This window comes from Rhinoraja longicauda, chromosome 25 (genome assembly GCF_053455715.1).
Source record: "Rhinoraja longicauda isolate Sanriku21f chromosome 25, sRhiLon1.1, whole genome shotgun sequence".
NCBI lineage: Eukaryota > Metazoa > Chordata > Chondrichthyes > Rajiformes > Arhynchobatidae > Rhinoraja > Rhinoraja longicauda.
Window position 1 is genome coordinate 25,412,881 of NC_135977.1, and position 13,174 is coordinate 25,426,054.

General features: G+C 43.1%; 1 protein-coding gene across 2 annotated transcripts in view; it reads left to right on the plus strand.

Moving 5' to 3' along the window:
* The window catches only part of dhx37 (DEAH (Asp-Glu-Ala-His) box polypeptide 37), a 40,373-nt gene that overhangs the window by 23,844 nt on the left and 3,355 nt on the right, over positions 1-13,174 (plus strand). For both annotated transcript variants that reach the window (XM_078421174.1, XM_078421172.1), the window contains exons 20-26: positions 1,429-1,553; positions 3,958-4,074; positions 5,317-5,489; positions 7,505-7,619; positions 9,872-10,009; positions 10,217-10,311; positions 12,153-12,226. In XM_078421174.1, coding sequence (XP_078277300.1) covers positions 1,429-1,553; positions 3,958-4,074; positions 5,317-5,489; positions 7,505-7,619; positions 9,872-10,009; positions 10,217-10,311; positions 12,153-12,226 — 837 coding nt within the window. The remainder of the gene's footprint in view (positions 1-1,428; positions 1,554-3,957; positions 4,075-5,316; positions 5,490-7,504; positions 7,620-9,871; positions 10,010-10,216; positions 10,312-12,152; positions 12,227-13,174) is intronic.

Below are 13,174 nucleotides of genomic sequence, written 5' to 3' on the forward strand. Positions count from 1 at the left end.
ACTACAAACAAAATAATGTAAATACAAGCACTGCAATATATTAGAGCTGCCATAAGCAAATTTCAAAGATTTAATGATACCAAATACAGTGCTGAACACTAATATAATCTTTATATTCAAATGTGTTTGTACATCTTTAACTCGTAACTGTAACTATTTCCTCTTCTGACCAGGGACTGAAAGGATAGACAAAATGCATTGGGAAGGGTGCAGCGAAGGTTTGCCATGTTGAGGTCTGGATTAGGGGGCATTAGCTACAGAGAGTGGTTGGACAGTCCTGGATTCTCTGGAACATTAGAGGTTCATCATATCATATCATATATATACAGCCGGAAACAGGCCTTTTCGGCCCTCCAAGTCCGTGCCGCCCAGCGATCCCCGTACATTAACACTATCCTACACCCACTAGGGACAATTTTTACATTTACCCAGCCAATTAACCTACATACCTGTACGTCTTTGGAGTGTGGGAGGAAACCGAAGATCTCGGAGAAAACCCACGCAGGTCACGGGGAGAACGTACAAACTCCTTACAGTGCAGCACCCGTAGTCAGGATCGAACCTGAGTCTCCGGCGCTGCATTCGCTGTAAAGCAGCAACTCTACCGCTGCGCTACCGTGTTGAGGGGAGACCCGATAGAAATATGTCAAATTATGAGAGGCGTTGATAGTGTAACATTGATAAGGTCAGACCCTTTTATCCTGCAGGGAAATATCCTGCAGAGGGCATTAAGGTGAAAGAGGCAAAATTGAAAGGATATGTGTGGTTTATTCAGAGGGTGGCGGGTGTCTGGAAAGTGCTGCCGGGGAGGTGATGGTGGAGGCAAATGGTAGTGACATTTAAGAGACTTTAGTTTATTGTCACGTGTCCCGAGGTGCAGTGAAAAGCTTTTGTTGCGTGCTAACCAGTCAGTGGAAAGACAATACATGATTACAATCGAGCCGCCTTCACCATGTATAGATACATGTTACGGGAATAACGCTTAGTGCAAGGTAAAGCCAGTAAAGACCGATCAAAGTCCAATGATTGCCAATGAGGTGGACAGCAGTTCAGGAGTGAGAGGGAGTGTAAGAAGATCATAGTTAAAGTAAGAAATGTTGCCATATGAGGAGAGATTTAAAAGCGTGGAGCGATTGTAATATGTGATTGCAGATCTGCTTCTGTGGCGAGCTAACAAATAGTCGCCTGGGTTGGGCGCCATCTTGTAGTGCAGGTAGACTTTAGGATAGACACATCATGCAGGGAATGGAAGATACGGAGTATGTGCAGGCAGATAGGAGTCGGTCTTGGCATTATGTTGGGCACAGGCTTTGTGGGCCGAATGGCCTCATCCTGCTCTAAAATTCCTTTAATCTTGGGTGGGATGCTGCTGCTGTTTTGTTTGTAAAAGCACCGTCGAGCTTTTTTTAAAAACTTTGCTCTTTCCAGACAAGCCATTAGTGATGAAAAGACAGAAGAACTGAAAAAGAAGAAAGCCAGAATCTCTCAAATGCAGCGTGTTTGGGCTGGACAAGGTCCGTCCCTTAAACTCGGAGACATCATGGTCATGCTTGGTACGTAGAATTACTTGAAATCTTTGACCTGCAGTTTGTATCGGTTTCATGAGCACATGAGTCGGACGTCAAATGGTTCGATGTTTCTTAATTGTCACATGTACAGACGCACCGTGCATTTTTTTGCATACAGTTCAGCAAAGTATTGCTATACCTAAGCACAATCCCCGATTAGTACAAAGTGTGTAGAAATAGTCCTCTGAGATCGCATGCAAGAGTCACCAGGTTTTGGAGCCATTTTCAAAAGTCCAGTGCAGACCGTGAGCTTGGTCTTCTGGAGCAGTGCCCGATCCAGGCGAGCTTGTGAATGGGCTCCCCTTTTATGGAAGGCTGTCCAATACTTCAGTCCAGAGAGTAAATGGCAGTCTTACAGCAGTGAAAGAGCACAAGGGCAGGCCGTTAATGATTCTTGGAGCGAGGTGATGTTGAAGTATGAGAGAAGGAATCTTAGAGTTTCTTTCTTGGTGCTGTCTACTATCTTCACCGTTAATTTTCCCATCTATCTGGTGACGATAGCTGGTATGGCATTGCAGTGCAAAGGGTCATGGAGACCGTCATGCACAAGTAAATAGAGTAGTAAAGAAGGCACCGATGCTCCTCGACGTACGATGCTTCGACTTACGATATTTCAACTTTATGATGGTGGCGCAGCGGTAGAGTTGCTGCCTTACAGCGAATGCAGAGCCGGAGACCCGGGTTCGATCCTGACTACGGTGCTGTCTGTGCGGCATTTGTACGTTCTCCCTGTGACCTGCGTGGGTTTTCTCCCAGATCTTCGGTTTCTTCCCACGCTCCAAAGATGTACAGGTATGTAGGTCAGTTGGCTTGGTGTATGTGCAAATTGTCCCTAGTGGGTATAGGATAGTGTTGATGTGCGGGGATCACTGGTGGGTCGAAAGGGCCTGTTTCTGCGTTGTATCTCTAAACTAAACTGAACTAAACGGCAGCGAGCTGCAGCTCCCAGTCAGCCACGCGATCAGGTGTATTAAATGCATTTTCGACTTAAGATATTTTCGATTTACGATGGGTTTATCGGAACGTAACCCCATCGTAAGTCGAGGAGCATCTGTTTATCGTTTGCTGGCCTTCATTAATTGGGGCATTGAGTATAAGAGTCAGGAAGTCAAGCTTTATAGGACTTTGGTTCGTCTGCGCAGTTTTGGTGTGCAGTTTTGTCGCCCCAGTACAGGAAGGCTTTAGAAAGGGTGCAGAGAAGGTTTACCACAATGATAGCTGGTTTGGGTGGTATTAGCTACAAGAGGAAGTTCGACAGCCTTCAATAGTTGGTTCTTAGCATCACGTTCGACATAGACATTGTGAGCTGAAGGGCCTATCCTGTACTGTTCTATGTTCCCTGGTTTCATTGGACAAATACTACAGGTGGTATAGCATTATGCTTTACAAACCGTCTGAGGAAGGGTCTCGACCCCAAACGTCACCCATTCCTTCTCTCAAGAGATGCTGCCTGTCCCGTTGAGTTACTCCAGCTCCTTGTGTCTAACTTCGGTTTAAACCAGCGTCTGTAGTTCCTTCCTACACATAAAAATACTTCGCTCCTTAACCACTTCCTTAATGTAAATTGTGCTAAGAAAATTCAGAGCAATGTCCTGTCTTTCCATGTCTGGCTTTGTGTGCGTAACAGAAATCTTTCTCTCAACATTAGCAAGTGTGTTTTCAACCATGACTCTGAACTTTCCTCTCTAAACTCCTTCATGTTTTTGACCTTTTAGTTACCTGTCATTTTATTTGGTTTGAGATACATTTAGTTTTGTTTCTCTGAAGTCACATTTGCATAATTGTCAATGGTGTATGAAAATAGTAAGACATTTAATACTGTCCAGACTACAGTATGTAAAATAGACCAATAATTCAATAGCTAAGAATCCAGCATGCTGAAAGCTAATTTTAACAGAAAATATGATCAATTTTGTTTACAGTTTCATTTATGACAACAGAATGGAATTAATGTAGAAACAAGCTGCTGATGCTTATTCACGAAAAAAGACAGTGCTGGAGTAACTCGGCAGGAGAGGTAGCATCTCTGAAGAACATGATTGATGACATTTCAGTCGGGATCTCAATCATCGCTATTCCGCGTTCTCCAGCGATGCTGTCTGACATGCTGAGTTACTCCAGCACTTAGTGTCGTTTTTTATTTAGAATGGAATTCATGTTTGCGTTGGGAAAAGTTAAAAATAAACAAAATAGCTTGCATTATCAAAGATTGCAAACTGGAAGAACTGTATTGTAATTTGCATTTAACATTCAGTGACGGTTAATGTGACTGAAATGTCAAAAATATTGCATTAAAAATAGTGAAATTCTGCAATTTCTGACACACTGCGTATGACTGTATAAATGACTACATTTTAATTTTCTTCCCTACCTGCTGTTGACCGTTTAGGTGCTGTTGGTGCGTGTGAGTACGCAGGGTGCACCCCTCACTTCTGTTTGAAAAATGGGCTGCGACACAAGGCGATGATTGAAGTCAGACGTTTACGAGGGCAGCTGACAAATGTTGGTAAGAACCAAGGAATCATTTCATCTGTTCAAAGAATGTGCAAAATGAAATTGGATGTGATCATGTGACTTGTAGGTTATTGGTTATGGCGGGCATTGGTAATTAATGTAATATTCTGATTGCCCAAGTGGAATTGCTTGTGAATCTATGATGTGTAAGAGAATAACTGCAGATGCTGGTACAGATCGAAGGTATTTATTTCACAAACTGCTGGAGTAACTCAGCAGGTCAGGCAGCATCTCGGGAGAGAAGGAATGGGTAACGTTTCGGGTCGAGACCCTTCTTCAGTCTGAAGAAGGGTCTCGACCCGAAACGTCACCCATTCCTTCTCTCCTGAGATGCTGCCTGGCCTGCTGAGTTACTCTAGCATTTTGTGAATCTATGATTATCATTTTTATTAATAATCAGGAGGAAATCTGTGTTCAAGTTTGCAGTTGACTCTAAGTAGGTTTTAAGACCATTCACCGCAGTTAACACAATTACAAAGTAAACAATAAGCGTTATTACGAGTCGAGAGGATTTAATTGTCATATGTACTGAAACAAAACAAAAAAATTCTTTCTTGCAGCTGCATAACAGGTCTGTGAACATAGTATTCATAGCTAACTTAATAAACAAAAAGTTCAATAAGTTATGAATAAACTAAAGGGGGGGGGGAGTGTAAAAGTCACTAGGCACAGCGCTCCGAGAAGCCTGGGTGCTATTTAGTTGCAATCCACCTTCATTCTTTCCCTTGATTCCCCATTTTGAAATAGGCTCAAGGACCTGCAAATACATTGGAGTTTCCACAAGCTAGTTTGACAACACTTCAGCTTCCTTTTAATTATCACTAGACCAAGTGGACCCGTTGGGCCCAAACCTCTCCTGCATTGGTGCAGCACCCTGTCCTCCCCGTCCTCCCCCCCATCTCTCCTCAACCCCCCCTCCCTTCTCCCCCCTCCCTCCCCCTCCCTTCCTTTTAAACTTAAAAATGTGAGTAACTTTAAAACTATAACACCGATTTCAATAAACCTACTTGCATTATCACTAAAGTGACAATGGTGAGTAAGGTGGGCCTAAAATTGTCACGCTATCGTGTACCGTTTTGGCTGAAGTTCAGTCACAAGCAAGATAACAAACGAGAGTTTTAGTATATAGATAATTGCAGTGATATTATCATATAATTGTTTGTGGGAATTTCTAAATAATTTTAACTCAAGTATTTTCTGAATGGCTGTTGTATTTTTTTTTTTGCTTCCACAGTAAATGCTGTCTTCCCAGAAATTGGATTGTTTGTTGACCCCAAGATGAAACCTCCAACAGAAACTCAGGTCCTGTACTTAAGGCAGATTGTAATGGCTGGTCTTGGAGACCACATTGCAAGGAAAGTCCAGTCGGAGGATGTGTTGGATGAAAAATTGAGACATGCCTACAAGGTGAAGTGAATTGAACCTTGGTACATAGACTTCATGTTTTGAGTTACAACACTTTCTTTAGTTAGTCTATTGTCACGTGTACCGAGGTACAGTGAAGAGCTTTTGTTGCGTGCTATCCAGTCAGCAGAAACACAGTACATGGTTACAATTGAGCCATTTACAGTGTATAGATACATGATAAGGGAATAACGTTTAGTACAAGGGAAAGCCAGCAAAGTCCAATCAAGGATAGTCCGAGGATCCCCAATGAGGTAGATAATAATTCAGGACTGTATAAGAAAATAACTGCAGATGCTGGTACAAATCGATTTATTCACAAAATGCTGGAGTAACTCAGCAGGTCAGACAGCATCTCAGGAGAGAAGGAATGGGCGACGTTTCGGGTCGAGACCCTTCTTCGGCCCATCAAGTCAACTTCGCCATTCAATCATATCTCTCCCTTCTAACCCCATTCTCCAGCCTTCTCCCCATAACTTCAGACACCACTACTAATCAAGAAACTATCTATTTATTCACAAAATGCTGGAGTAACTCAGCAGGTCAGGCGGCATCTCGGGAGAGAAGGAATGGGTGACGTTTCGGGTCGAGACCCTTCTTCAGATTGATGTCGGGGATGGGACAAAGGAAAGATATAGGTGGAGACAGGAAGATAGAGGGAGATCTGGGAAGGAGGAGGGGAAGGGAGGGACAGAGGAGCTATCTGAAGTTGGAGAAGTCGACGTTCATACCACCGGGCCGCAAACTGCCCAGGCGAAATATGAGGTGCTGCTCCTCCAATTTCCGGCGGGCCTCACTATGGCACTGGAGGAGGCCCATGACAGAGAGCCTCCTATCTATCTCTGTTTAAATATATTCACTGACTTTGCATCCACAACCTTCCATGGCAAAGAATTCCACAGATTCACCACCCTCTGACTAAAGAAATTTCTCCTCATCTCCTTCCTAAAAGAATGTCCTACAAACCCCAGGCTGCTGCGGGCTTCCAGCAGTCGCAGTCCTTGGACGTGCGGGTTGACCTGCGAACCAACCTTGCCCGTTCATCTTTGTGCCCTGGAGGTGCTTCCCATCTCTGACCTTGAGGGCGTGGTAAGGAATTCTGCAAGATCAAAATCAGTATATCAATCCCCTATCATATCATATCATATATCTACAGCCGGAAACAGGCCTTTTCGGCCCTCCAAGTCCGTGCCGCCCAGTGATCCCCGTACATTAACACTATCCTACACCCACTAGGGACAATTTTTACATTTACCCAGCCAATTAACCTACATACCTGTACGTCTTTGGAGTGTGGGAGGAAACCGAAGATCTCGGAGAAAACCCACGCAGGTCACGGGGAGAACGTACAAACTCCTTACAGTGCAGCACCCGTAGTCAGGATCGAACCTGTGTCTCCGGCGCTGCATTCGCTGTAAAGCAGCAACTCTACCGCTGCGCTACCGTGCCGCCCTATCTTTACTGACAAATGTTTAGATACGCTAAACACAAATATTTAGGCCACAGATCCTAATAATTCGATAGTTTTTAGTGCCATTAATTTCCCTGGTACCTTATTGGGAATATTAATTGCTTAAAGTTTCTTATTTATAATGGATCTTTAGACTTTACAGACACAGTGCAGAAACAGACCCTTCTTCTCACCGAGTCCGTGCCGACTAGCGATTCCCCCCCCTTACACTAATACTATCCTACTTACTAGGGACAATTTACAATTTTTCCAAAACCAATTAATCCACAAACCCGTATGTCTTTGGGGTGTGGGAGGAAACCGGAGCACCCAGAGGAAACCCGCGCGGTCACAGGGAGAACGTACAAAGAATAGACAGTGCCCGTAGTCAGGATCCAACCCGGGTCTCTGGCGCTGGAAGGCAGCAGTTCTGCCACTGCGCCACGATGCCACTGTGCCCCCGTCCTCTAAATCTAGAATAACTTTTATGTCTTGCACATCTCCATGGAGAAAATAACGTTCAGAACTGGTCTAACTCTTAACTAACTAACTAACCTTTGTTCTTCAGACCCCTCTCCTTGATGAGCCGGTGTTTATCCATCCAAACTCAGTGCTGTTCAAACATCTTCCCGAGTTTGTGGTTTATCAAGAGATAGTGGAGACGTCCAAGATGTACATGCAAGGTGGGAGAGACTCACTTCTTTACAAACAATTACAAACTTGCTAGTGCTTTGGACAATTAAAACCACAAAGGTCTTTCTTGTTCATAAATACAAGACAGCGCCACAGGTGCTCCTCAGCTTACAATGGGGTTTCATTCCAAGAAACCCATCGCAAACCGAAAATATCGTAAGTCGAAATGCATTGAATACACGTGATCACGTGGCCGGTTCGAGCTGCGGCTCGTTACGGGTGGCTGCCGTTTGCACCATCGCAAAGTCGAAATATCGCAAGTCGAAGCATCGTAAGCCAGGGAGCACTTGTATTAAACCATGCAGCCACATATAGTGCATTCGGAAAGTATTAAGACCCCTTCACTTTTTCCACATTTTGCTACGTTACAGCCTTATTTTAAAATGGATTAAATTCCTTTTTTTTTAAAATCATCAATCTACACACAATACCCCATAATTTAAAAAAATGAAAACAGGTGTTTAGAAATTTTTGCAAAGTAATTAAAAAGAAATAACTGAATGGGGTGTAGATTGTGTGTAGATTGACGATAAAAAAAATAATTTAATCCATTTTAAAATAAGGCTGTAACGTAGTAAAATGTGGAAAAAGTGAAGGGGTCTGAATACTTTCTGAATGCACTGTATTCCTTCCTTTTCAGCAGCTCTCATTTTATTGACAGGAAATTGAATTTGATGCAGCTGCAGTCAGATAAAAATTGCTGTGGATTTTATCCTCCTAACATTAAGAAAGATGCATTAATCTCTAAAAGTTTTTAGAAATGTTGAAACTTGTAACTTTTTGTAAATGTGAAACTTGTAATTTTTTTAATGCTAATACCTCAGTTAACCTGGTTAAGGCCTAAAGCAAAGTTTTTATAATCACAGCTATTTTGTGTTATAGCCCAGTTCTGCATCTTTAAATTGGGGGGAGGTTGTCTTTTGTAGTAATGGAGAAGACTTGGTGAAAGTCGATTGGAAGCAGATACTTGGAGGATTTGTGTGGAATGGTAAAAATGTCGGCATGGATGGGGTGGGCCGAAGGGCCGGTTAGGTGCTGTACAACCATGTGACTCCAAGAAGGAAATGTTACCTGTACCTAGAATATCACCACTTGAACCAAATGGGCACAGTGGTAGAGTTGTGCCAGGGACCTGGGTCCTGACTATGGGTGCTGCCTGTACGGAGTTTGTACATTTCCCCAACGCCCACGTGGGATTTCCTCAGGTGCTCCAGTTTCCTCCCCCACTCCAAAGACCTATAGGTTTGTAAGTTAATTGGCTTCGGTGAAAATTGTAAATTTTCCTTGGTGTGTAGGATAGTGCTAGTGTGCAGGGATCGCTGGTCAGCGTGAACTCGATGGGCCGAAGGGCCTGTTTCTGCACTGTATCTCTAAACTAAATTAAACCAAGCTGAATCAGCCGTACAGCCATAAACGCTCTCGGTCTTGGGCATAAAAGTAAATTTATCTGAGGTGAATACATTCCTTTAGACATATTTGATCCATTTGCAGCTACATAAATATTTAAACTAGTTGAAAGTCAATACACTGAAAATAACTTATTTCACAGTTGTTTTTTATTACAGTACTTTATCAGTAATTAGCTGCTTGAGGTATTGCAAGAAATATTTGTAAAGTGAAGCAATCTCACCCACACATCGGTTATCCAGGGGAATGTAAACTTTAGTGATAACTTGGGCTTTCCATTGTTGGCTGAGCCTTTGGTGCCACCTGGGGTAGCTTGCTTGAATTTCACATCTGCAAGTGACTTATTCATCTACATCAGAAGCATGTTAGTACTTCCTTCTACATTTGTGCACATTGCAAATCCTCATAAAGAATCTGCTCGTTTACTGCTTTGTCCTGGTAACCAGTCTGAAGAAGGGTCTCGACCTGAAACGTCTCCTGTTCCTTTTCTTCAGAGATGCTGCCTGACCCGTTGAGTTACTCCAGCTTTTTGTGTCTGTCTTCGGTTTAAACCAGCATTTGCAGTTCCTTCCTACACACCTAAGATCCCATCACCAACTGACATTGGCTAGTTTCTCAATATTTAAAACGTTTTATTCCTCGTCTTCCTACCAAAGTGGAGCAATGTTTCATACAGGGAGCTTTTTGACAGACTGCACTAAAATTGAAATGTTTCAGAATTTGAATGCCTCGTCTATAGTAGCAATTACAAATGTTGTTGAACAAGTCTTGTGTTAATGTTATAAAGTGTTTCATGTGCAAATTTACCAATTGCGATATCTCACCCTCTTGCCAGGGCTGACTGCGATTGAACCAGAGTGGATCCCTCTTCTCCTCCCACAGTACAGTCACTACGGCAAACCTCTGGATACCCCCCCTCCACGTTACTGCCCTGAGACCGGTCAGATTAAATGCCACAGAGGAAGCACCTTTTGTAAGTTGATGGGTCAATTATTATGAACTGTGTTGACTGGGCTCTGAGGAGGAATTCTTCCGTTGGGTAGTACTCGTTCTAGCAGAGGGGCACGTAGATTAAATCAACAAAACCTAGACTTGGATAAATGCAAGGAATGTCTTTTCTGCTTGGAGTGCAGAAAGTTAAGTGTTCTATATTCATCAATTGCTATGTTTCTATTTCCAGTCCGAGTTGGCTGGCAACTTCCTGCAGTCGAAGTCGACTACCCAGAGGGACTGGACCGATACAAGTACTTTGCCAAGTTTTTGTTGGAAGGAACGGTGAGTAATTTCTAAATCAAAGCTCCACTTAAGGAGACAGATATTACATCTGGGAGTTCCACAAGTGCAACCTTTGCAGTGAAATGATCGATGGGTTGAATTTTGCCGTCATAAACAGCAAAGCACCGTGACAAAATCACGATGAAACACTTTTATTGTGCGAATGGTGTATTTCTATTCTGTCTTTTCCAAAGATTTGCCCTCCTGTCGTTCCTCTCTTGCGATGTTGATTATTTGCTGGGGGGGTACATTTTCATGGTTCAGGTGTTCAAGTGGCCGATTTTAGATCGTGAGCTGTCATGAGGCGTACATTTACAGGGAACATCACAATCATCTGTGTTCTCGTTAAATCCCCGCACTTCTAGTTCATAAGGACATAAGAGCAGAATTGGGCTATTCAGCCCATCGTCTGCTCCGCCATTCGATAATAGCTGATCTACTTTTCCCTCTCAACCCCATTCTCCCGCCTTGTCAATGTAACCTGTTAATCTGCGCTTTAAAAATACCCAATGACTTGGCCTCCACTGCCTGAATCCCAATGAATTCTATAGATTCTCCACCCTCTTCCCTTGCTGAAGGGCAGGCGCTAGTTTGACTATTTCAGCTGAGGTCAACATCAGTGAGGAAAGGCGGGGTGCGTCTCGCAGTGCACGATTTGTGCAGCTTAAGTACTCAAAATGGTCAGCGCAATATGACTGATTTTAATATGAATGTTTTTTTATATGAATTCATATTTTTTATATGAATATCAATATGAATGTATTTTTAAGCCATTTGCATTGAGGGAGGTTTTAACCAGTGAATAGAAGGACATGCCTTTGGAACGGAGATGAGGAGGAATTACTTTAGTCAGAGGGTGGTGCATTTGTGCAATTCATTGCCACAGACGGCTGTGGAGGCCATCAATGGGTATTTTTAAAGCGGACATTGATAGGCTCTTGATTAGTAAGGGTGTCAAAAGATATGGGGAGAAAGCAGAAGAATGGGGTTGAGAGGAAAAAAAGGATCATCCATGATTGAATGCCAGTGGACTCAAGGGGCTAAATGGCCTAATTCTGCCCCTATGCCTCGTGAACATGAACATTATTGGCTGTTCTTTATGTACAATGAAGCAAATAGCAGATATCTACAGAGCTATCTCATGGGCTTTTAATTATTTTGGATGGCAAGGAGAGCTGTACGGAATCTCCAAGCTCCCCTTTTTAGAGGACATTTCTCCATGGGAAGGATTGAAGCATTCATGGTCGATCATTTCATGGGCCACGCCGCTCCTCCTGGCTGCACTCGATGAGGTTGACTGATTCTTCATACAAGATTACTATCCTGCAGATCTGACATACACTGCTACCAGTGACCTGAAAGATTTAAGTGACAGAGTCAAAAAGAGAGAAAGTTATGGTTTACCTTTACTTTATTTTAGAGAGTGTGGAAACAGCCCACCGAGGCCGTGCCAAGCGGCAATCATCCCGTACACTTGCACTATTCTACGCACTAGGGTCAATTTATAATTCACAGAGGTCAATTAACCTACAAACCTGCACGTCTTTGGAGTGTGGGAGGAAACCGGAGCACCCGGAGAAAACCTGGAGAACGTGCAAACTCTGTACAGACAGCACCCGTAGTCAGGATCACACCTGGGTCTCTGGCGCTGTAAGACAGCAACTCTACCTCTGCATCACTGTGCTGCCCTACCCCTTTAGGTCTACTTGGTTAGGGACGTGAAAAGTTGCTAATCTCTTGTACTGCGTATTATAATGGATAAAGGTGCAAGACAATTCACTGGATAATAATGCATTATCTGCTTTTAAGATAATTGATTATTTTTTCATCCTACTTTAAAGGTCTTTAAGAAATTTGCTTCGTACACCAATTGTCTACTTTCCAGTCCATCGACTATGTTGAAGTCCTGGGCCAAGTGAGTTTGTACATTTTTATCACCAGCTAGGTGATTTATAATAATATAATAATAATAAACATTTATTTTATATAGCGCTTTTCCAAATGCTCAAAGACGCTTTACAAAAACAGTCAAGACATAAAAACAAACAGACAAACTATCCTGACGGAGAAGCGGCGAACAAATAGCGCCAGCGTCCTCTCACAACATTGGAGGAGTAGTTGATAAACTCACAGTATTTCAGTTATTAGTTTCTAGTGTTTAAAATGAGGTGAATTTTTAGAGAATTTGATAAGAGCCCATGTGCCAATTTAGCTTCAGAGATACAGCGTGGAAACAGGCCCTTCAGTCCACACCGACTGTCGATCACCCATTCATTCTAGTGCTACGTGATCGCACTTTCTCATCCACTCCCTACACACCCAGTCAGTGCAATTTACAGAGGCCAGTTAACCTACAAACCCACATGTCTTTGGGATGTGGGAGGCACCCAAGGAAACCCACACGCTAACAGGGGAGAATATCCTAACTCCACACAGACAGCAGCAGAGTTCAGGATCAAACTCGGGTCCCTCGTGCTGTGAGGCAGCAGCTCTGCCAGCTGCGCCACAGTGTTGCCCTTAACTGGAAATGGATCAAGCTGCTATGTTCCATGTGAAACAGTTCTTGTCTTCTCAATGTTGGAGATTCGATTGCAAATAACTTGCTTCCATTCTGATATCAAAGGTAGTAAATAAGGGCCCGTGTGGGAACTGCAGATAACTGTCAAGATGTGCCTCAGTACAGTGAAATTATTTTTTTGGATACAGTTTAATAAAGTATTACTATACCTAAGCACAATCCCCAATTATGTACAAAATGTATAGAAGTAGTCCATTCACAATATAGAAGAGTCGCCAGGTTTTGGCTCCATTTTCGAAGTCCAGTGCGCTCGGTCTTCTGGAGTGGTGCCTGAATAGCTGCAAA